The sequence below is a fragment of the Schistocerca americana genome, chromosome X (genome assembly GCF_021461395.2).
Source record: "Schistocerca americana isolate TAMUIC-IGC-003095 chromosome X, iqSchAmer2.1, whole genome shotgun sequence".
Taxonomy (NCBI): domain Eukaryota; kingdom Metazoa; phylum Arthropoda; class Insecta; order Orthoptera; family Acrididae; genus Schistocerca; species Schistocerca americana.
In genome coordinates this window covers 173,329,004-173,355,691 of record NC_060130.1, presented here as the reverse complement: position 1 = coordinate 173,355,691, position 26,688 = coordinate 173,329,004, and the positions used below count along the sequence as shown (strand labels likewise).

General features: G+C 37.4%; 1 protein-coding gene across 4 annotated transcripts in view; it reads right to left on the bottom strand.

The window, feature by feature from the left end:
- LOC124554863 (filamin-A) overlaps positions 1-26,688 on the bottom strand; it is a 546,889-nt gene that overhangs the window by 29,678 nt on the left and 490,523 nt on the right. For all 4 annotated transcript variants that reach the window (XM_047128531.1, XM_047128533.1, XM_047128532.1 and 1 more), the window contains 5 exons: positions 24,153-24,326; positions 13,275-13,439; positions 2,936-3,139; positions 1,286-1,458; positions 1,023-1,131 (listed from right to left, as the gene is read on the bottom strand). In XM_047128531.1, the coding sequence (XP_046984487.1) occupies positions 1,023-1,131; positions 1,286-1,458; positions 2,936-3,139; positions 13,275-13,439; positions 24,153-24,326 (825 nt within the window). The remainder of the gene's footprint in view (positions 1-1,022; positions 1,132-1,285; positions 1,459-2,935; positions 3,140-13,274; positions 13,440-24,152; positions 24,327-26,688) is intronic.

Below are 26,688 nucleotides of genomic sequence, written 5' to 3'. Positions count from 1 at the left end.
AACAATTCTATTGCTGCCAACATACATCGCATGTAAGGACCATGAAGATAAGATACGAGATATCAAGTCTCCCAGAGACGTACAGACAGTTGTTTTTCCCTCACTCTATTTGCAAGTGGAACAGGAGGGGAAACAAGCAGGTACATGGTACTCTCCGTCACGCACCATACAGTCACTTGTAGAGTATCTATGCAGATGCAGAGGGAAAAAGGGGAGGGGGGGGGGGCAGGGATAGTTCACTCATAATCCAGGCTAATAGGAATCCATCTTGTTCAGAGCACTGGGAATTGCCTCTCCCGAAAGCAGTACTTTGTGTCAAATAACATCAACGTGATATTACATAAAAGACTTCACTTTAGTATGATGATAATGACCTCCTTGATACATCAATCTGTACAATGACTCCTTAACAATCTGAAACTGATACTACTTTCCTTTGCACAACTCTATTTGCAGTTGTGCTTTTTCACTGGCTCTATGGGACTACATGAGATGTGTATGTGCTTTTACTGTTTTAGAACACACCCAAAAGCAAAGCATGTAACATCATCTTAAAGGTCTTTGTCATACTGAAATATACAATAATTCAGTCTATGGAGTATATTAACTCATAGTTTCAACTGGGTGCGCAAGAACTTAACTTGCAAGCAAACATTTCTAATATAAAAGATAATACACAGATTACCCATAACAGCTGTTTAGTCTGGTCCTGTTAAGTAGCAAATGAACACAGAAGGTGTCCTTTGTAATTGCTGTGTCCGTTCCACGAAATGGGAACATTACTGATAAAATGGTTGAGAAAAATCTAGAGTAAACATAACTTTGGAAAATGCATGTACACAGATGATTTCGGTGTACATGATATGTCAGTTATCTCCCTAATCATTCCTGTTTCAATGTAAGACACTATTGTAATTGCAGCCAAAAGAATGTCATCTGCTGTAACACACTGTAGCAAAGTTCTCAAAGGAATGCAGTAATCTGGTCATAAAACTTCAGTTTTGCAGCAATGAGCAAATTACCTGGCATTTTGAATGTCAGTTTGCACTCAGAACCAACTTCTGTTATGGGAACAGCTTCCCTCTGTCTTTGTATTTTCTCACGTTGCCTGTTCGATCCTTCCCCCGTCACCTAAGCAACAAAACAAATGTTATAGTGAGAATTCAAACCCATAAACCATAATATTGTATTCTAAGACAACAAAGTGTAAATACATCATCTGTATAATATCCAGTTTTTTTTTTTCAGAAATTGCTTCAGTTAATTCATGAGCATACATACAAACCTTTACTGTAAAAGGTGAGCCTTCTACATGATGGTCTGCAAATTTGAGATTCACAATATAGTACCCAGGTTCTGTGGGCTTGTACGATATATTCAGGGTTCCATCCTCATTATCTTTACATTGTATTTCTGCCTTACTTGGACCTTCAATTGACAGTGACAGACCACCGTACCCTGAGTAAAAAATAATAATAATTAAGCATCAGAAAGTGAGCAGTTAATTTGCCATTTTTACATAAAATAGACAACTGTTAACAATAGAACTTTCAAGTCTTTGAGGCAGATTTGTTGCACTAAATGTTCTCAGCACACTTTTCACGTTAATTCACTATAAAATTTGAGATTTCAACAATATCTGAGACTGTTATCATCCAGAGATTAATGGAACCACATAAATGTAACAAATGTAGCAGTGCCCACTGCAGCTGGAGATTAAATTGGTACCAACAATAATATACCATGCACAGCGTGTTTGGTTTCATCAGTACATATAATATAGGGCACAGTCCTATGCAGTGGTCTGGTATCACGTGGCTGCTTCGATATTTTGTAACAATATTTGAAGCTTTGATGACAGCGATGTGTAATGCTAATTAAATAATAATAATAATAATAATAATAATACACATCCCAGAAAGTGGCAGTCATGGGTTCCTCCTATTATTTTTACCTCGAAAGTATGTAAGGTTGCAGCATTTGACATTATTCTATTGTGGTGGAATGCAATTACCTCCTTCCAAATTCAGAACTTGTTCCGGCAAGTATTTAGTTTAAGAGTCACATTTAATTGAGGAATTCAGATCATGGTACACTTATTTTTCAGTAGTTCGGCACACACGGAAGTCACTTAAAATGCTACAAAAAATACTGCAGCTAATTAAAGCAGTAAGTCCAGACCTTTGAATCTCTGTACTACTAAATTTACCAAATATATGAGGTCACATTGTGTGCTAATGAAGACCATATGCAATACTGGCAAAAATGTTTTAACATTTTAAAACATGATGTGGTCTAATAACCAAATAATTTTATAGAAAGTGACAACTGTATGACACTAAGCATATTTTATTAGTAATTACCGCACATTACTGTATTCAGAAATATGTCTGTCAAAATACAGAAATAGACGAATAACTGCAGAATTCCTACTCCTTCAGAATAACTGCTATCAAATTAATAAAAATAATAAGGTGTGAGCCTGATAGTTGTGCTCCACGACAGTTAAGTATAATCAGGACCTTTGATTGCCATACAGAAACAGTGTAAGTACAGCCAAAATTTCACCCCAAAAAATAATTCACGATTTTTTGTGAAACGTAAATAAAGAAAAAGCTGACTATATGAAGAGGGGTAGTTTCACTAATTACAATGCATAATTTCTAGTGACAGTGTTCATTTTAACTATTTGATGAAAATATTAATCTGAAAAATCATTTGCAATCTATGGAAAATACAGAGCGTCAGAATACATACGTTATACTAATTGGTGGAACGTAATATTTAAAAAGACAAACTATGAAAACCAAATTGCTGCAATTTAATGAGTTTCTTTATTAGTTGATCGAAGACTTTTGCAGATGTTGGGAGACTTAATGGAGAAATTTTAATAGGATACAACAGGAAAAAGATTGTTTTAAATAATGATAGTTACCTGCACTTCTTGTATCAACGGTGAAAGAGTTGTCTGTGTGAGTTTTCCCTTCAGTAAGACCTGCACCTGTTACTTTCACTTTCTTTGCATCACCAACTTCCCGTTCACCAACATTTATCTTGAATGGTGAATTGGCAATGTGCTTTCCCAGGCGTTTTACGGAGACAACATGTTCACCTACTTCTCTTGGTGTAAATGAAATACCTGTAACATACATTTTCTAAGTGCAGTTATTTCACATGTTGGAAGTGGGAAACAGTAGGTTGTTAACTAATTTAATAAACAATTCAAAGAGAATAAATTAATTTCACAGGAATCCATCTATAGAGTGCAATGTCAGAAAAACAGTACCATTCAAGCATATCAGAACTTTATGTACTGAGAATTTCATTTTATCACAAGGAATAAAAACTAAGGCCGCAATTGAATACCCAGAATTTAGATCGGTTTGCATTTCCTGTTTGTAAGTAATTCATGTGAACTGTAAGAAACTAATTCACTTCTTTGATACTTTGTCATTTGTGAGTTCAACTTAATCCTTTGAAAGCTGAAATTTACAGTTCTGCTTTGATAGCACATATACTCCTCACTGGAATATTAGTACCAAGTGCACAAAACAGTGTTGTCACATCTATGAAGGCCACCTCTTTCATAAAATTCATTTATGAGAGTTTCTAATTTTAGTTGTTCTGCTCTTTAGGAAAAGAACTTGACGAATTTTGAAACCCTTACAATATGCACAATATACATCCTTATTAATAAGGGACAACAGGAATATACAGAAATAATTATCACACACCACATCAAATGTAATAATATTAGGATGCATTTGAAAATCCTTATCTGATTTAGAATTAGGAAAAACTGTGTTTTAACAGAAGTGAAATGTTATGCTTGAACATTATTTTCAAAGACATGATTCAAAAATATATTACTTCTAAGTGAAAAGTATGAAGCATTGTAACTTGCCAAATGTTTTGAACCAATGACAATCAAACATGTACATCTAAGGAGATATATACATAGGATACGATGTATATATACATATACAGAGAGAGAGAGAGAGAGAGAGAGAGAGAGAGAGAGAGAGAGAGAGAGAAAGAGAGAGAAAGAGAGAGCAGATTAGTGGATAGGATGCCAGGGCTAGTCGAGGTTCTTCATGCTCCTGTGTGTGTGTGTAGGGGGGGGGGGGGGGGTTGTACAGTAAAAGTGGCAAAAAAGTGGAAATGTACAATAAAAAAATAAAATAAAATCATGTAACCTGGGCACCTGTTGGATTGTTGGATGAGAGTTAAGTGATGTGTGCAAAATTTCATTGTACACTGGTTTGAGTTATGGAACCTGCCCTGTCTCATATATGGAAATATAATGAAGCTGTAGGCCAACATACCAGTATTATGTCAACCACCATACTGAATATAAAGTTAAACTAGAAAGTATATTGTAGGATTGAAAAATTTCCTGAAACAGTACAAAGTGTGTGTACATTTTTCTGATGTAAACCATGTACTGATAGGATCTCAAAAGAGTCGTTAGGTGCTGTTTCTCTGTTGCATACAAAGATATTTCAAATTCTGGTTTTGTTTGTTACGTCTATGTGAGATTAGCCTAAACAGAGACTGCTCACAGTGTGTCTCGACCAACACTCTGTACTGTCACAAGATGTTATATGTAACACCTCTTTAACAGTCTGGGCTGACTCAATGTACACATCACAAGATTAGTTTTGAAGACCTCCCTAAACACGAGAGATATGGCAATTGGCATATGTTGGAAGAGACAGCTGATATGTGTTTCTGTAATTACAGAGTTGCATAAATTACCAGCATTATAAGCTGCCACTGAAGTACACTCAAGTACAATCTATATATACCAGCATTTTCAGTGGTTACATGAAGTGAGTACGTGCAGTGTGTTATCCTGAAGTTCATTTCATTAGCTATGCGTTTATATATAATGTTCATGCAGAATGTGTCAACTGATGAACAACGTCACACATTTCTGAAATAACTGTTTCTGTGATTACATTCTCAGGTTTGTAATTGATTATCAGTTTCTGTTCAATAATACCTCCAACGTACTATGTAATCGGGGACAAAAACTGTAATTTGCACTTACAGACATTATGAATGTCTTTGAGACATTTTATTTCATTGATACATTGGAAAAGAGGAAAGAGCATTATAGTCATGCATTTTGCTTCTTCCTTTGGCAAATTAGATTCACCAGAGTGCAGTGTATATCAACTTTGGTCTTAGTATTGTATTTATGAATAGTGCCATTCGAGCTTACAGCAGTTAATGAATGGAACAGGAGGAGATGAAAAAGGGGGTTGAGTTATCAATGTATCCTCCAATAGAATGCAGGAGGTGAGATTTTGGTTTGCATGTTCAGTAGCTAATTCTGTTTTATCCAGTTCATATATAACATTATTCCTGTACCTCCAATAATAAACACCCAGACTTTGATAAAATCCTTTCACGGTTGTGCTAAGCTTTCTGTCATGTGACAAAGACCAGCACTTAGTCTGACAAAACTTGTAGCATGGTACTTTGAACCCAATTTATCCCGTAGCTGCTAAACTAAAGTAGAATTATCCCTGCCTGGCTAGCCGTGTGGTCTGATGTGCTGCTTCCCGGATGGGAAGGCATGCCGGTCCCCGGCACGAATCCGCCCAGCAGATTAGTGTCAAGGTCTGGTGTGCCTGCCAGCCTGTGGATGGTTTTTAAGGTGGTTTTCCACGTCGGCAATTGCTGCACAAACACTGTCTCCACATACGTAATAGAAGGATACCTTTTTCACAGTTTGTTAATCTCACTGCTTTTCTTTAGGCTTCCTTGCAATGTTCTGATGCACCCAACTTTCCCTATGTTTCTCTAGTTGAGAATTGTGAATTGTTGTTTATTTGTCTCATTATGTACATAATCTAAATCAGACAAGTTAAACCTACGGGACAGCCAAATTCCAAACGTGCTATCAAAATACATTCCCTTTCATCATTCAGTTGTTTTCTTTTCCTAGAACGAGATCTCTCTTACCTGTAATTCAGATTTTTCATGTTCTAGTTCTTTGAAGCAACAAATTTCCTCACCTACCACAATCTCTCATAATAATCTTTTAGGAAAGATTATCACTTAGCAACCCATCCTCTTTACCTTAGTAATCAACGTAAGAAAACCATGATCTTCAGTTTTCACAATATACTCCAAGTTTAACTAACCCTGGCAGTACCATGCATTGTTTGCTTGGCTGACGAGTTTTCTACGCCTTTAACATACAGGTATAATAAAATTAAACATTGTGTGTCACTGAACTATAGAAGCAGGAAGTTCTGTTGCAATTCAGTTGTTTTGAGTGCCTGCAGGTTGTCGATGCACTGTCATAATCTAAATGACTAAAAAGGTTTATTCCACATTGTAACTCCTGCCAACAGACACAGTCACTTTGTCATTTGTGGAAATGTGCAACTTGATAACAGCATACTCTAGGCAGCATGTGCAAACTGTGACAGTGAAATTAAGATTTCATCAAACATGCAGAAGTGAGAATCAATCTTATAAGGTCGAGGTAACAGATTTGTGGTGATTGGGATGTAAATGTGGCTTTACATGTTGACAATGTCAGCCATCATGTCTGGTCTCTCTTAGCCATGATAAGATTGTGCAGCATTTGTGAAATAAGGAGGTACGACAAGACTTAATTCCTGTACAGGTAATTAGATTAGATATTATAGATTTTCAAAGCATTAAAGTTGCTCATCAACCTAAAGTTCAGATAAAACATCAACTGGAAATAGTATGGTGCACAGAGCATTAAATGCATTACAGTCATCTGGCATATTAGACAGAAACAAAGACACACATCAATGATGCCCCAGGCATGCGATATGAGCAGGGACTCCATCTACAAACAGCAAGCTTTGTAAACAATCCATAAACTGCTCTGCACCATGTTGTATTGGTCATAAATAAACATTGACGTTCTGGTAATGAGGTTTACCAGAAACACAGTAGATTTGGAAGTTTGCCAAGGGTGTGTCACAATTAATCGATGGAGGAAACTGTTGCAATGGAAATACACATAATAGAAGCTCAGTGCTACCCTTGGAACCAATCAACTTTGCAAAATGCTCACGACACTTTATGCCAAAAAGCACACAGTATCATTTCAAGTACAGATCACTGCAGCAGTAACATTAATCAACACTTAAGTTTACTAGAAATTGGCATTACTGTGAGCTATCTCTGGTGTGAAATGCAGGCTGGAAAAACAGGAGTTATTTTGAAAGAAGAGATTAAGTAATTAGGTCATGTCCTCAACACAACAGCCATCAGACCCACAAAGTATCTAGTGGTAATACACATGCTACCACATCCATAGAATCAGCCAGAACAAAACACTGTCTTGGGAAAACTAAATTATTACGTCAAATTCATCCCAAAAGCTGGCAATATAGTGCATTACTTAAACCTTTTACAATGGAAGAGCATTACATTCATAGTTAAAAGGCATATGAAAAAGCATTTCAGACAATAAGAAAAAACCAAGATCAGAATCATGCCCTGGCCACCTATGCATCTGGAAAGATACTCCATCATCTTTAGGGTGTGTATCTGAAAAGATACTTGTAGTGGAAAGAAATGCCTCACAATGTGGCCTTGGAGCATTGCTGGCACAGATGGATCAGGACAGTCAATCCTCTTTGCATCCAATTCTTTAATAGCAATTCAAAGAAATTACTCCCTCATTGAAAAGGAGGATTTAGCTATAGTTTCTGCCACAAAGAAATTCTACTTTTATTTATGCGGAACAAAATTCCACTTATCAACTGACCACAAGCTGCTTCTGTTGTTTGGCCCAAAAGTCAATATTTCAGAAAAACCACTCAGCACATTTACAACAATGGGCTCCATATCTCAGCTCCTACAATTGTATAATATATTACAAGTCTGCAAGTAAATATGTGAATCCTGGTCCACTGTCACAACTTCCAATGGGGAAATATTTAGCATTTGATAAAGATAAAAATAGTCTGTTCAGTCTGCACATGGGGTTGCAGGAATTTATTAAAACATTCTGGAAGTGCTACACATCACAGCTCAGATAATGAGCACTGATGAAACCTTGTCTGAAGCAACTAAGTGCATAAAAATAGGTTAACCATTGGAAATGCCAGAGGATACACAACTGAATAAATGCAGCATTATCTGTCTTGGAAACAGTTTGAGAGAATACCTCTAAGCCTCCTGCCCCTGTTTCTTAGAACATGAAGGACCACACACATCAAAGGAGCATCCCAGCAGAGACCATGCGCAGCCACCAGCAGCAAATACTGTTCCACCTGCTACACTCTGAAGAAAAACCACTGCGAGTACCTCTTCCAGTGCCCTTCTTGCCTGGAGCCCTGGTGTGGATATGGGTGTGGGTTTGAAACTTTATGAAAGCTCAGTCCTGGACATGTGCTGTGGTGGCAGCATCCCAGTTCCACCTTATGTATGAAACCACCACCAGGGAGGTCCCACAGGTGCCTCTGCCTCCCCCATCCAATCCCACCTGGCACACACACAACAACTGCCTGATCACCTGCTACAGACCCAGCCTTCTGCAGGATCAATGACTGATGCATTACCAAGCACCGGTACTCTTCACCAGGCCTCAGCTATCGCATATACTGGACATAGAATGGTGTATTTTGGGCAATAACAATTGGCAGCAGAGCACTCCGAGTAGGCAGATGCCACATGCAACATAGGTCGGCCATCACTATGTCTGCAGGACATCGGGATAGTCAACTCCATTGATATCTAGCTACTGGACACCAGGGCAACTGCTCTACTCCCTCAATAACCCATAAAGCACAGTACACACCACTTCCAACACTATCTACCAGGCCAAGAGGGTATCACACTGCTGACCAGTGTGAGTGGCCATACCGTGTATGGTAGGTATAATCTGTGGCATAATGTAGCCACTAAAAACTGGCACCAAAGCCTGAGCACTTTACTTTTTTCATTGGCCATCATGCCACTCACTAAAGCTATCCACCATCCAGATACAGAAAATGTCACTGTGCTATCTGGATTATGTTTGCAGTGTATTTTACACAGATTGAGTGTGACAGTACTGTTGCCAACAACTTCTTGTTAACTGGTTTACAGACTTCCACTTTGGCCTGTCCACTTGTCCAAGCTCCCTTCTACCAGATATCTCTCTGTAAGCAGCCCTATGTTCTACAGTACCACTGAACACATTTCATATTAATTGTTATGTAGGGACAACTGAAAATTTGTACCAGACTGGGGCTAACCCAAATTTCCTGTTTATCACAAGGCATCATCTTTATCATTAGTCTATCTGTGCATGTCCAGACCTGATGTGAACATTGTCATTGATATTTCCACCTAGGATTTTCAAACCTACCACAAGGAATATAAACGAGAAGATATTTTCAATTTCAGAGCATTTAATTCATTTTATACATTTGCTAGTCTCAACTTGACTTCTGGAGTCTGTTATTAAGAAATTTTTTCGTCATGCTCACTGTAATTTTATAGTCCAGCTGTTTGTAAAATTTGAATCCTTGTTATCTGTTATCTCTAATACCTAGGAGTACTGGAAAATTTGTTTCCTAGGGATTGGTATCTAAAACTCTTTTGAAAAACTGAGGGAAAAATCAGCCTAGCTGGCTTTATTTGCTACAAGTCTCAAGATTTCAGCTGGCTGGACACAAAATTAGCTCAAATTATCAATTAAATTCTTTTGTAACTTTACTCATGCAAAGTTTTTCCACTGCAAAATGTTTATAGGCAAAAATCATTCTGCCCCCCTAAAATCTTCTAATTATTATGTGGTTCCATAATTAACAATAAAAACAGACAAGGATGGTTGGATAAGTCTGGTAAATTTCCATGAAAGAATGAAACATTTTTGAGGCACCTTCATGTTTGATAGGCTTGATTATTCTGAACTGGTCAATGTGTTAACTGCAACTGAAAATGGAGAAAACCAAGTTTTGTGCCGTTATTAAACATTATCATTTGAAGGGTTGGACAGACTCACAAATCAAAACAGATTTAGATGAAGTTCACATGGATTCTGCACCATCACTGAAGATCATTTACTTTTGGATTGATGAATTTAAATGTGGTTGGGCAAGCACCGAAGAAGTATGCTCTGCCCCTACAAATGAGGTCACCACAAAGAGAACCCTTGACAAGATCTATGATACGATAATGCAGGACTGCAGAATTAAAATTTGTAAGATTTCTGAGACTGTAGGCATCTCAACTGAGCAAGTGCATAATATCCTGCACAAGAATTGGCTATGAAGAAGCTGTGTGCAAGGTGGGTGCCATGATTGCTCATAGTCTACCAGAAGTGCATCTAGTACAACAATTCAACACAATGTCCGGTGATGTTTAATTGCAACCTGCAAGATTTTTTGCATTGGTTTGTGATTGTTGACGAAACCTGGTTCCATGATTAGCCAGCTGGGTCAGAACGACAGTCAAAGCAATTGATAAGTGCTGGGGAAAATGCACAAAATAAGGCAAAGACCATGTTTTTCACCTAGTAAGGTGATGGCCATCCTTCCTTTTTTTAGGATTCCCAAAGAATAATCTTCATAGATTATTTGGAAAAAGGTGGAACTATAAGTGGACCTTATTATGCTTTATTGCTGGATTGCTGAAGCTTTCACTGGCTGAAAAATGACCAAGGTTGGTACACAAAAAGGTGCTCTATCACCATGCTAATGCCCATCCCAAACATCAGGGATAACAATGGCAAAAGTGCATGAATTGGGCTTTTAATTGGTTCCTCATCTACCCTATTGGCTATTCACCAGAATTAGCCATAAGTGACTACTTCACAATACCAAACTCAAAACTTTGGCTTGTAGGAAAGAAATTTTCACAAAATGAGGAAATGATGGTGCAGTCTATGAGTATTCTGCAGAGTTTGGCAGAACCTATTTTTCTGATAGGATGAAAAAGCTGGAGGATCACTGGACCAAGCATGTATCCCTCACAGGGGGCTACGTCGAGAAGTAATGTCTGTTGTTTATGAAACAAAATTTTTCTTGCTTTTTTACCAGACTTATCAAACCACCATTGCATGCAAGCAAATGGTGAGAAACTTTTTTTTTAATCTGCATGATAAACCAAATACTTTTTTTAGTATTTCAGATACTATTTGCAAAATTAAATAGAGCTCTGAAAATGTCTTGCTTCAATATTTAGTGGAAATTAGATCCAATCATCCAAACTCCAATAAAGATCAGGTATACAAGTGCCATTTTTAGAAACTATAAATTGGAAGTTTGTTTAATCATGCCAGAAACACACACTAAGCTACAACAGTTTCGCAAACATTAACAAAAATCCTCCAAACAAATTGATACCAGAAGTATTAACATTTCTACTAACAGGTAATGGCATCAGTTAATTATATGCTACACAAATACATATTGCATATGGTGTGAGCAGTATGTAGGTAATTCACATACTTCCTTGGTGACATCAGTCATATTCTGCAGAGAGTATGTACTTGGGCACAGTTTGCAGATGAGGTGGTTTCTTGTCTGTTCTTCACCACACTCACATAATGAGAAGTTGCACAAAAATCCCCATTTTCTCAATTTTATCTTCATTCTGCCAATGCCAGGGTGCAGCCTGTTTATCATCTTCCATATGGACCAACTTTTCTTGTGACTTGAAGGGAAGTTATCAGAAGGTATCATCCATACTGCAAGATGGCTGGATCAGGAATGCCATGTATTTTGTCTCATGTATGAAGATGGTTAAATGAGGCTTTCTGTCACATGAAGGAAGCTCTTTCTTAACTTGGGCCTCTGGGTTTGCCAACTGATACCCATATAAAGACTAGGTCCCCAAATTCAGTGTCTTAAGATTTCTCCAGTCTGGATACACACTCCTAGTAGACATCTGCTGTAATGAGTCTGGATTCCATTTAAGGTAACATCTACTTGATTCACTTGGTTAGATCTGCACCAAATGGGACAGGTGTATTCTGCAGCTGAATAACAAAGAGCTGCGGCTGAAGATCTTAAGATGTGAGGATGTGGCCCCCAGGTTGTTCCAGATAATTTCCAGAGAATATTGTGCCTTACTGATACCTTCCTTTTGGTGTTTAAGCAGTGATTCTTATAGGTGGGTGATCAGTCAAGAGTTACTCCTGGATATTTTGGAGCAAAGCAGTGTACTGATTTACATGATTCTTTTGAGAGTAAGAAAACAATCTGCACAACTCCTCTGGATTTGAACCTACCTTCAGCATCTTCAAACATTGCCTTTCAAGCAGATAGGGCAACATCATGTTTACAAAAAAACCTCTTTGCATCTTGTGGGCACGGCTTATCAATAGTGTAGATATTACAGAGTATAGGAACTAGTTCATTTCAATGAAAAAATGTCTGTTCTTCAGAAAGCACTAAATCATTTGAATGAGTTAATAGTTGTTTGTCACTCTATAGACTTTACTAAGGAGTGTACAGCAAGGCACTGTGAGCCCACTGAAGAGGTGCAGTAATTGGGAAGTACCTCTTCCTGGTCAAAAGTCTTCTTGTTCTGGTATTAGCAATGAGTCTACCCCGTCAGACAGTCAATTCAAAAACATTCATCCTAAGATCTTGTATAAATGACACAACAAAGTCCTTGTAGTTGTTGGTATCACTTGTGTTCTTGCATGGCTTGAATAGTTCAAGGACTCTGCTTTTCTCCATAGTTTTGCTTTTATTCAGTACTCTGATCAGATCATGCTGCTCACCACAAGTGGACCTGCAATTTCATTCGTGTAAATATTGCTATGTATTGAGGTCTTAGTTTTGTCATCACAGAGGTGTCTAAGTAACATCCAGGCACTATAGCTGTTTCTTCCCAAATCCAGCTCTTCCATTAATTTAATCCACTGGCTGCATTTGGATTCAGAAATTGAGACTATGAGACACAGCTCCCTTGAGATATTTGTCACTCAAAGGATCCTTTTTGAATATGTCTTAGAAGGGGAAAAAATCAGTTTGTACTTACCCTCTCCACATGAAATCACCATGAGTTGTCATACTTTTTAAAGTACTTACACATTTGAAATTTAAGTAGTCTAGCTTAAAATGCAACTCAGTGTGTCATCTTTACAGTGAGTAGCAATCTATCCTTTTCACAATGCTGTTGATATTCTGACCACGACTTTCCATTGTTTGATCTAGCTTAATGTACATATGATAATTGAAGAAATTTTATTTCAAGTACTCAGTAAAATGTATATTTAATTGACAAATGTCATTTAACATCAGAAATAACATTATAGTTTCAGAGGCACTTACCGATATTATCATTTGGCAGTCTTTTCAAGAAGCAAGGCTCTTCAAGGCCACTTGGTGCTTGAATTGACGCATTCAAAGATCGGATGTCAGCATCAGTCACCTTACCAGGGAAGGACACTTCACTGCACGAACCTACAGAAATCTGATTCCTTTTCCTGCCTTCACCTGTGTGCAAAAATAAAAAGAAATCTCTCAAAAATTAACATATCCAAACAAGTACTGTACAGATTACAGCCATTTCTCTGTCATTTAAGTCATGTAAGTATAATGACATTGTTGTCATAAAATTTCAACACAAAAAAAAAAAAAAATTGAGACTGTCTTATTACAGATTCTAAGAAAAACAGAGATTGTTATTAAACTAATTTCAAGGACTTTTATGAATCGGAAAAATTATTCTGGATTGACAAATATTTTGCAGTACAGCAAGGAATTACACAAATAATAGATTAATCATTCATTCTCAAAGTATAGGGGTAACTCTCCACTTATGTTAGGAAAATTTGCAACTATACCAATTCAGGAGGTCACAAAGTGACTGACAAGAGTTAAGCATGTTATCACAGTCGTGTAGCACAAAACCATCTTAAACAAGTAGCATTGTAATCCATTCAAGTCATCCGCAGTCGACAGATAACTATTTGTTTAAGGGCATGATGCAATTGGTGTTATGAGAGTGACAAGCTTGAAAGATGGCTTTAATAGCCAACTTGGCCCAACAGGGTCAATATCACTGGAAAAACTGCAATCGGAAAACCTTGTCAGACTGGATATGATCATATGGTCAAATGTTCATTACTATGGTATTCTTAGACTGTGTCTACAATTTTTATTCACTGATTGAACATTGACAATATTCAACTAGGATGTCCAACAACCATAACATGCACCAGTATCCAATATTTGATGTTAAGAAGCAAGTTTATGAATAAGAACAATTAAAAATCCGAAGAATGAATATGTTTGCAATGGTCTCAGGGGAGATGTTTCTAATCAATTCCTGCCAGAGGTACTACCATTAGTTTAGATTTTTGAGTGACAAACAGAAGGGAAATTGTGTGTCAGTTTGCATGGAGCTGAAGGACAGTCTTCATTCAGATCTGGACTTCATGTCGAAAGTTGTAATTTGAGATGAAACTTGGGCCTATTGGTACGATCCTGAGTAAAAAATTCAGAGTTCACTATGGATAACCAATGACTCTATTCACTCTTAAAAGGCACATCAGTCGAAAACTTAATATAATATCTCCCCCCCCCCCCCTCCCCACACACACACACACACACACAATGACGGCACAGTGTGATCAGAGTTCATTCTAAGTGGAATAAATGTAAATGCCGAATTTTACAAAGGTGTACTGCAATGTTTGTAAAATGATGTACGAAGAAAAATACCACAAAAAATGGGCCACTGACTTCCTGCTTCATAATAAAAATGTGCCCTGCAACACCTTTTTATTCAAGAGTTTTTGCCTGAAGTGTTCTTGTCTGACCACATCCACCTTGCTTACCAGGTTTAGCACAGTGCGACTTCTGGCTCTTCCCACGAATTAAAACTGTGCTTAAAGAAAAACATATTGCCACCATTTGTGACATTGAGAGGGTCATAACAGAGCAGCTGAACATTCTTCCAAACGGAGCCATCCAGAAATGCGTCCTGTCATTGACTCCACATTAGGATAAGTGCATTGTTTGCAAAGACAGTACTTTAAAGGAGATTAAATAAAATTCCACATAAGCTTATTTTGTTTCTGATAAAATCATTCACCACGTTTTGTGATCGCACCATATATGCTACTTAGGTAAGAGTGGGTCTGCCATACTTCCTTGAGGAATTACTAACATCACATTCGTGTCTGATGAACACTTACTATTTAAGATAACATACTCAGTTCTACAACTTAAGAAAGTGAGCCCACCACACATGTTGAAAGTTTTTTATGTTAACATCTGTATTATCATTTTAAAGAGTGATATAGTACCAAACATCTTCAGAAATTTATTTTGGTGTTATCCCAACCTTTCACATTGATTTTAACAGAGATTTCTGCAAAGAGTGTACTATATTCCTGCTGAAAGTCAGCCTTGGAACAAAGCAGGAAGTACAGACTATAAGCAAAGTTGCTGATAGTGTAACATAACATTACCACAGTTAGGCAAGATTTTCACTCTCAGGGTGTTGGATCATAGCTGCCTGTATTATACATTCACAGTGTTCATAAGGGTGGGAAATATGCCGAGTCACTGCCTTAATGATAATTGCGATCTAACAGTACTGACTCTAGTAACAACCTTCCTTCTGCACACTGTGTTTTACTACAACAGCTTTAAAATTAATTTCACAGTCATTTATACAAATAAACACAGCTTTTGAAGACAGCCATCTCTATAATGAGCTTTCACGAATCGTTACTTCTGTGTGAAATATGCTAATCCATACTAGGCACACAGTCTTAGGTTGGTGTGACCTGATGTCAGACAAAACATTACTCCTCAAGATGCTCCATAACATGATGGCAATTTCTGCACTCTTCCTCTCCCAGGATGGTCTGAAGTATGTGATCTTGTTGGCAATAAACTGCAGATTTCGTGCCCATTGTTTCCATTAATGTAGACTGCAAACTTTAGTGTTTTAACAAATATTGTGTTACAAGCTTCATTTACTGTAATTTAAAATGATACCAATAAAAAGTCTCACATTAGAGCACAAATATCTTTTTAATGTGGTTTCACAAAAGAGTAGAGCTAATAACCGTTGGAAAGAAATTAAAACAATTATGTCAGGTTTTTTTTCCAAAAGCAAAAGTTAAATGGTATTAATTTCATATTTAGAACAATATAAAGAGAATGCAGTAAGAGTAATTTATTAATTTTCACTTGGGTGTCCTGTGATATCCTATATTTTATACCTTTTTTTTTGTCAGTACGCTGAAAAGTGTAAAAAGGGGGGTTTTACTGTATGTTTTACATCACTGATGATTCCTGAAAGATCCATAATAAATTCAAACTAAAAATGTGCAGAATTTCACTATATACTAAATGTAAAGCCTTGAATGAATACCACAAGGGTGTGGTTCCTTATTTATTTTTAACACTTTCAATAACATTGGGGTCATTCCAAGTCAAGGGGACCAGAGGTTCCCACTCGACCATCTCCAAATCTAATGAAATTTGCTGTGAAGGTTCTGTATGGTCTTTGATGGTCATATACCAAATTTCAATTCAGTATCTTCAATGACTGAATTTTTAGGGGCTTTTAAAGAGAGGCTACTCATCTTCGCATCATATACGAAGGTGCAAATGTGTCAAGTTTGCTAGGCTTTTTTAAAAGTTCAAGCACACATTTGGTCATTTGCTTTACCATACATAGACAACTTTTTATGCTGAAGCACACCACAGCAAAAATTTGTGATTCAGCCACACCTATATATAGATACAAGCCTCTAAAGTGGTTAAGAAATTCGCCGTGCTATTCTGGTAGCCGATGTGTGACCGACCGCTGCTGCTTTTCATATGAACCAATCACAACAAAACTTCAGAGGGTTATTCCTACCTATAATGTCTATACATGTATAAAATTTAATCAACATTGGATGCCTAGAAGAAAATATACGCACCTGCAAAGTCGGCCAAAATTTTCTATGCACAAATTTTTGAGTATTTTTGGGGGGCAATATCTCAACTGTCTTTTGTTCAATTCTCTTTCTCTTGCCACAGCTGGAAAGAGCATGCTTTAAGCTTTCAAAGCTATACTGTTTAATTTCTGGATCTTGCATATTGATGGTAAGAATACATTTCAAAAGTTATTATTTTAGCACTTCAAGAAGATTGAAAAGTAAAACATTTTGCTCATTAAGTCCCACAATCAAATTTTTTAAGTATATAAATAAGTTTCAAACATTATTTTAACATATGTCATAAAACAAGCATAATACGCAACACAGCAAACTTGCAAAACAAAAACACTTAATAGTCAGTTCCAGTTTTGGTTAAATAGTTCTACAATTTTGACATGGACAGATTGAGGAAAACTGTATTGTCTTCCTGATGATGATGATTATGATGATGGTGGTGGTGGTGCTTCTAAAGTCATGAAAATATGTTTCTCAGGAATCCAGCAGGTGTCTTTAGCAGTTGGCCAGTGGAAGGAACGAGCAAAACATGTGGGTGCATCAAGCTGGGGAGGACATCTTGTTGTTCATGTGAAATTTCACACCCTTTTCCAACCCACCAAAAATTGTCATACATACAAGCAACATACTGTTCTGGTTTTAAACTCACAATTGAGGCTGCTGCAATTTCTTCATCTGCTTCAGAGGCATTAACTGTGAATGCTGTAGCATCATTGGAAACTCTGCTTACTCTGAGCTGATTACAATTAATTGGCTTAAACTGATGTTTTTCTCTTGTTCCAGATATTGTATGTTCCATGACAAACCTTGCATCATAATAAGCTGGAATTTTTTCAAAATCTTATTTTGGTATATAAAAAAAAGTGTATGCCTGGAATACCATCATCACAGAATTTGAATGAATCATATGGAGTCAATATCTGGTTGTCTAAGGGCCGCTGCAAACTAGCACAGGCTGTTAGTCTTTTTGCTGTTCCCACAATGTCATAACAAGGCGATTTGCCTTGGCATGTTTTTTAAAAAAATAAAATAAAAAATACAAATTCAGCAGGGATGCCAAAAATCACTTTGAGCAGACGTAAATTGGCGACATTTTTGAAATTCTTATATTGAGCAACTGAACCATCACTAAAGTAATAAATGTTCACAATGTTTGTCTTTAAATATGCTATTAACTTTATTTGAAAGGCATGGACAGCAGTGGTATCACAATGGAGGTGTGTGTGTGTGTGTGTGTGTGTGTGTGTGTGTGTGTGTGTGTGTGTGTGTGTGTACCCATTGCTGTGATATTACATTGTTTCTTCAGGGTCATAGTCTTTCAAAGCATCTTCAAGAAAAGCCTCTAGTTGTAGTTTTTCTGGACATTCCTCACACCATGTTTCTGAGCCAACATTAATTTGACATATTGATGAACTGCACATACACATACTGAATGAGATCCAGAAGCACCAATGTAGTGCATCATTTTGAGCTGAGCACAAAAAATTTGGAGAAGCTCAGTTGATTTTCATACTGCTTACAATACACAATGAACATTTCTTTCAGGTTTCAAAGGAGCAGGTGTTCCTGCTTGTGAATCTTTTTCCTATTTACTCTTACTGCAACACAGTCCTTTTTGTCTGGCCGTAAACAAAAAACTCAACATCTCCAAAAAAAGTGAGGACATTTTGGTTTAGTTCATCATTGCACTTTTTCCTTTTTTGGTCTGCAGGTGCTGCTAAAATCCCATCTTCCATCTTTAGTTTCCTAGACTTATTTTCCATTTTAGTCGAAACAGCAAATTCTTTAGCCATTTTTTGAATAGTCCAGCTATTTGGGGCCAGGGTCAAAATTTGAACTTTACTGCCATTTCTTGAAGCCTGAAGCTTAATCTTAAGTTCTTCAATTAATATATTCATATCTTTATATTTTTAGCACTCTTCCATTTGTATTTGAGCAATATCTACTTGGCTCACAGCAGCACCTGTGGCAATTACCTTAGTAATGCTGCCTTGGGCTTTCAGAACTTTGTGCTTTATGTATCTCATTCAATTGCTTTTGCTGATCCATTGAAGCTGTAATGGTGAGTCTCCACGTGATGATAATGAAGTATTAGCAGTAAAGCAAGCAACAACAACATCCATGTCTTCAGTGGATGGTGATTCTTGCTTATCCTGGTGGGACAATTATTTTTGGGCCACTTCGTTTCTACATTTGGTACAAATTTTCTGACCACATTTAAAAACTTCATTAGTCATTAACTTCAACCTATCAGACACTCCAATGGTTACTGCTGTTAAAGTCTTCTCAGTTACGCATTTTTCTTTACCAAATGGGTTGCAGCAAGTCTTCTGCAGGCACTAAAATTTTGTCATCAACAACGCATTATTTTATGAACAGATTTGGACATCTTCAGTAAAATCAAGCCCAGACCTATGTCATAGAAGCTTCCTGTCCATTGGTAACATTTCCTTGACTGATTGTAGTTAACTATTGTTATAATAGAATGGTGATGACATACAACAATCAGTTCCATCTGATCCACCAAAGTAATTGGGTGAAGGGGACTCTTGGTTCATTTTATACAATAATTTATTAAGGTATAACGAGCAATTTTGAAAGCTCATGAATATCCAGGTTTGAAGCACAGAAGACTCAGTCTTGTTTGTATATAAAATATAGAAACTGGGCCAAAATATAGAAATTGAGCCATCAAAACAAATTGCTTTACTGCTAACCTTCGGCAACAACAATGATGATTGATTATTCTAGCACTCAGTACTCAACACTAAGATTGTACAATGTCAATGCCAAAGATTATACCACACAGAAGACTGACACAGAGAAAATTGCCAATAATGAAAGCAACTACTGAAAGTGGTGATTCAGCAATGTATCACAAAGGCGAGGATAGAGCCTTAAAAACTAATGATGCTTTATAATGCTGATGGAAACTAAATGACAGGGCATATATGCACCACCATGCTTTGTAGGGCTAAAAGGCTCTAAAGCAACATAGTATTCCATTATGACCTTCTAGACTTTATAATCTTAAGAGCATTTTCTCAGGTTTTATTATTTTATTTTCTATACTGTAAAATAATGTAAAAACACTTCTTATTAGCACAGTTACATTCCTTAAACCACAGGCAAATCCTATGCCATTAAAAGCCATTACAATTACACATTTTTTGATTTACTACTTCAAATTGTATTAATTTTTTGTATTTATTAATAACCCATTTTCCCTACTTTTGAATAGGTATCCTTACTCATCAATATGCAAGATCCAGAAATTAAACAATATAGCTTTCAAAGCTTAAAGCATGCTCTTTCCAGCTATGACAAGAGAAAGAGAATTGAACAACACACAGTTGAGATATTGCCTCCTCCCCCCCCCCCCTAAAAAAAAATCCTAAAATTTGCATGTAGAAAATTTTGGCCGACTTTGCAGATGCATATATTTTCTTCTAAGTATCCAATGTTTGTTAAATTTGATCCATATATAGACATCATAGGTAGGAATAACCTCCTGAAGTTTTGGTGTGATTGGTTCATATGAAAAGTAGCAGTAGTCGGTCAAACCTTGGCTCTCAGAATAGCACGACAAATTTTTTAACCATTTTAGAAGCTTGTATCTATATATAGGTGTGGTTAAATCACACATTTTGCCATGGTGTAATTCAGTGTAAAAAGTTGTCTATGAATGGTAAAGCAAATGCCCAAATGTGTGCTAGAACTTTTAAAAAAGCCTAGCAAACTTGCCACATTTGCACCTTCGTATATGATGCGAAGGTGAGTAGCCTCTCTTTATAAGCCCCTAAAAATTGAACCACTGAAGATACTGGACTGAAATACCAAGTAGAATATTCACACTTAATTTTATTAGATTTTGAGATGGTCACATTCAGACTTTTTTTTTAATATTGGTCCCTTTGACGTGGAATGACCCATTATGATAGTGAAATGCTTTATTCTAAAGCCATACTTTTACACTGCATCAAGAAAGAGAACTATGAGGAGTGTAAAATGAATCAAGAAAAACCATCAGTAAGGAGAACTGTTCTTTACAGAAGTGTCTGCAAGGTACACTTATTAATATCACTTACGGTAGACTACTTAACTAAAATTAAAGGCATATGCTTTACTCTTTTCATATTTAAAATGGTTACAAATAATAATAATAATAATCTTAATTAATACATGGAAAAACTAGTTTGTACCAGCTGCAGATCATACCACTGTACTTTGCGATTACTGTATCTTGTAATTTGTATGTAAAATTTACACAAGAATATTATTATTTACATTTTATGGCCTTCATTGGACCATTCTAACCAACTTTACACAAACAATTTTTCAGTTTCCTGTCAGCCGAGTACTACTTCATTCTCTTGGATCTCATCCTTCTTTCTTCATTGGAAATCACCCTTCCTATTGTCTGTTTGTTGATTCTCATTTGCATTTTGGTTTGTTTGTGTGTGTTTCCTGATTTTGTCAGTTTTGTTTCTTAGGTCTTCCAATGTAATCTGTAGCTCATCCACATCTTCCCTGATTTCTGTAATCCGCTTAATGTTGCACTTACTATCCCACAATTTTTCTATTATTCTCCTGATGATCCACACAAGAATATTAGTACAGGGTGCAGCAGAACCGACTAACGAGTTTCTATCGACTACTGCTGGGGCTGTGGTAGGGCTAGGCAGTTGCACATGGTCTGCCTTTGTTCAATCACTGACCCCATTTCAATAGCCAACATGGTCTGGACAGGTGCACATTGCGGTTTTGCCGTTCACCCTTATTATGAAAACAACAGATCTGTGATCGCTACACAACGAGTTTTTCGGCGACAGTTCAACATTCCACGCAACAATGCCGTTCCTAATGCAAACACAATTCGGTCCTGGAACCCACAACATTCTCCTAAAGTGATAGTGTAGTGTGCCATATCACAATCTGGAATCATAGGTCCTTACTTTTTTGAGGAGGAAAGAGCGACCTTGATAGTGAATGCCACATGTGATGTTTCAATGTTGCAAAATTTTCTTCATCCCAGAATGGAAGAGATTGTTGAAGAACAAGGACTGGGGGCTTGTGGTTTCAACAGGATGGAGCTACTGCTCAAACAGGTCGAATTTCACTTGATGTTTTGACATAAATGTTTCCGGGATGCCTCGTCTCTTTGAGGGGTGATGTTGGGTGCCCTGCATGGTCACCAGATTTCAGAGTTTGTGACTACTTTATTTGGGGATATCTGAAGAAAAAGGTTTTCAAAAGCCACCCTCACACTGTATCAGAGTTAAAAGAGCATATTATTGATGAAGTGAATTCCATACCTCGCGATGTGTGTGCAAGAGCTGCTCAAAACTTCATGGATCGTCTACAACAATGTATTGATGCTAACGGCTGCCATCTTGAGGACATTATTTTCAAAACTAAATGAATGTAAAATAGTATATTGTACTAATTTATAAAATAAAAACATTTTCTCTCTATACATCCAGATTTACTTTTTATTGCTCCTTAAAACTGCTTAGTCAGTTCTGTCACACCCTGTAGATAATAGATAGTCCTTGGAATATTAACAGCAATTAAATTATAGTACAAATATATGTGGCACGCCTTTTAGCTCTTATTTATTGCTGGAGGTTGCCAATAAAGATGTTAGAAATATTTGGCACCAGAATACAGAAATTCACGTAAAATCCAGAACTATAGCACCCTTAAGACGGCATACAACAAAAGTTAAACTGGATGGAGTTTACTACATGGTTGGATATGCAAATGAATGCCATCTAGTGCACCCACACAAATCAGTTAAGACTAATGCTGTTTACATTCTGTATATAAGGGACGATTGTAAGATGAGATTCGTATACAGAAATTTGGATGTTGGTTGGTTATTTGTGAGAATATCATGCATGCTATGCCTCACACAGGGAGGAGAAACATGCACTAGCACATCAGGTTTCAGCAGCAGTAAGATAATGGTCTATCAAAAACTACAGTTTAATATTCTGCAACATTACTGCTCACAGCAGTTGGGATCCTATGGCTGTCACATGAATATGAAATAAATAGTTTCAGGAGGGTCACAATGTCATGCAGGATCTCAGCTGCCCTCATGACTAGTTCCTGAGAGACACTACACACTGTTTGCTCAGCACTGCATCACACACGTTGAGTCACAAAAGGTGTTTGCTTCGAGACAAGTATCCATACAGACAGTGTGAGGATTGTAAAACACCACAGACTGCCCACACAGTGACCATTAAAACAACTACATTTGATGCAGCAGCAGAGAGACAGTGGTGCCCCCAACAACTATAGTTGACAAAGGAGCAGAATCACCACATCTTTTCGTATGAGTCTTGGTTGGGTATACTGCATCAAGGCGGATATATCTATGTGTAGAGGCTCTGAGGAGAACAAACATTTCCAAATTATATTTGTCATCATCATACAGGCCCCAGACCTGGCTTGATAGCCACTGGGTACACAACAGGATGATCATCATCTCATTTCTTACATGTAAAGGTTGATGGCTATGCTTTATCTTACAGGTCTCCATCACATCATCTTTCAAAAAGGTAACACAAGAAAGTAGGTTGCCCACGCTGTCCTGACATGTCTCAATACAGAAGGTGTGACTGTTGTCCTGGCTACAATTTTCTCCATGCCTCTCACACTGTGAAAACATCTGGACATAGGTTGCTGAAAAACTGGCTCACCACCGCTCACTAACCACTGTGACTGCTGAACTCTCAAATAAGGCTGAAGCAGCACGGAATAACTGGCCTTTATGTCCTCCTCACTCAGTTCAAATTTATGCCCAGCTGAGTTAGTTCAGTTATAGTCTGGAGAGATGGCAACTCTGTGTACTAAATTTTGCACCATGTATACCCCCAAAAATAGTAAAAAAATTTATTTTGTCTATTTCCTACTACACTGTACACACATAATAAGTGAATTTTCATTATTTTCTATCCTTGCCAGTTTTGCAATTTTAATGAGCAAAAATATAGGGGGGAAAGAGGGGTGGGGGTGGGGGGGGGAGGGAGAGGGAGAGGGGGAGAGAGAGAGAGAGAGGGGGAGAGAGAGAGAGAGAGAGAGAGAGAGAGAGAGAGAGACAGAGAGAGAGAGAGAAGAGAGACTTTACGGACTACAGAGATCACTATAAACTGTCTATACATGGTAAAAGTTAAATATGGTAACAAGAACCTTTATCTTTATGAATAATATCTATATAAACTATGTGCTACAGTACCTGTGATCTTTGCATTATAAGGGCTCCCTTTTATGTGCTTCTCTCCAAACTTGACTGAAATTTTATATTCACCAGGAGCGGTCGGAAGATAAGAAACAGAAACTGTGCCATCCTTATTATCATGACAGCTAATTTCTGCCTTGCTTGGTCCTTCAACGGCCAATGATAGTCCACCTGAAACAATAAAGAATATGATTATGATGATAATCTCTGTGATATAGAACCTTAAAACCACACCACTAACATTAAAGAGTAAACTGTAAGGTGTATGGTAATTTGAGTGGCAATGGTAAAACTGCTACCCAGGTGTGAAATCTCCTGACAGATGAAACTGAACTGACCAGGACTTAAACGAGACTCTGAGCTACCCAGGCACAACTCAACCTACAAGTCTTTATTTCCATTAGTAATTTTTTCCTATTTTCTAAATATTACAGCAACTCATCTGCATACATAGATGGTATCCCTGTGGGCTCCAGTCATACAGAGATTTTTATGTAACTGTGTTCCATCTTGGTTTGAAGTTAGTTTTATTATCTCTTGAATTTGTACATCACTTTGTAGGTGGTAAAATATTCATAAGGCTGTCACAATAAGGCGGAGTGAATGACAATGTAAATCATTTCTCCTCCTTGTAGTATTATACTGAAGAAAGGTGGTGGTGTTTCCAAACTGTGATTCATTGTTGACAAAAAACCTATGTGAGAAAATGTACTCTGAATACTTCAGGGTTAAAGGAGACAACTCACCAAAGAGCATCTACAACAACTTTCCTAGAACATTTATTGTTTTTTGGTGAGTTGTCTCCTTTAATCCTGAAGTATTCAGAGTCTCCTTTAATCCTGAAGGATTTATATTCGACAAGAACTTTTCTACAACAAAATTTACTGTTTAAAGAGGGGTCTATGGGAGCTTTTACAGTGAACATCACATATTATATCATTAAATCAAAACACAAGTCTACTTTCTGATATTCATCTCCAAAACTTATTATTATCCAGAAAGCAGAAGTTGCAGAGCTTAGATGTTTAAGATCTGCAATGTGTGTCTTCCAGTTTGGCTTTTTGTCAATGTACACACCTAATAATTTAGAATATAGTGTTTCATTAATTGAAATATCCTCATGCATAGTTCCTAAAGGTGTGGTCTGGTCTTGCATAGTACAGAATTGAATGTATTGCATTTTAGCTAAATTCAGTGACAGTCTATTTGCAGTGGCCACTTATTAATTTTCAAGAAATTCCACTCTGAAATTGGCTTAATTATAATGCTTGCATTTTCAGTAAAGTTCTATTCTATTTCTTGGATATATCATGAAAAATCACGAAGAACACAGACCCGATATTGATCCCTATGGAACATTTGTAGTGATTACCAGTACTCATTTTAAAGATGCTGTTTCACTGTGTACACTCCCAACGTTTCTTAATGCAAACTCCACAACCTTTTAGTTAGAACGAAAACCACTTACCAATAATATCGCTGGTACCATATTATTGAGCTTATACAGGAGAATACTGAGAACTACACAATCAAATGCTTTTGACAAGTTACAGAAAATGGCATGTTCAGTGCAGAGACCCTTTTGAATACAAATTAAGACTGATTAAGTATCTTACTTTGAGAAAGTTATTTTATGTTTCTGGCATACCAGTACATGATCTTTTCCAGCACCTTCAAAAAGGGGTAAGTCCGAGGAAGAACCACTTTGGACGTAAGAACCACCTACCTCTAAAAGTGGTGAGGGAGGGGGCGAAAAGAGAAGTGTAGTTCACAATGCACAAATAGCCAGACTTTGAGAATGAGGGCACTTAATGACTTGCAACAAACTTTACACGTAATTTCGAACTTTCACAAGTTATTTTCTCACTGCAACACCCCCCCCCCCCCCCCCCCCCCCCCCCCCCCCCACAAAATGATGAAAGGAAAAAATTATTACTTCTTCTAACTCTATTCGCAGCACATTTTGAGGGCAGTAGGACTGAATGTAAGCTGAGAGAGAGGAGTGGGGGGGGGGGGGGGGGGGGGGGGGAAGAGAGAGAGAGAGAGAGAGAGAGAGAGAGAGAGAGAGAGAGAGAGAGAGAGAGAGAATTGCAGGCAAAATTCGCTAGAGATACAGGTAAAAATGTACAAATGTGTGTTAAATATATTAATATATTTGATGTGTATGTACACAGATGAAAAATCACCTCCTAAATCCCTGGATCTATTCCAACCTAACTTGGTACACATATTACTTAACATCTGGAATGAAGTAGAGTGGGGGTAAGAACCACCAACCTCCTACTGAGGCTGGGGTGATAATGTGGAAAGAGAAGGGGGGTGGAGCAGATAAACAGAGACATGGGGAGGGGGAATTGGTACGAGAGAAGGGGGCAGGAGGAGGAAATTGACTAATACAAGACATATAGCGGCAACTCTAGGTACTTCACTTTTTATCAATTTCTGGCATATTACCTTCCTTGCAAAGGGGTTGTTTCCTGAATGGCTTCTGTTACTTTTGAATGTCTTTGGCATTTGAGAACAGCTAAGTTTT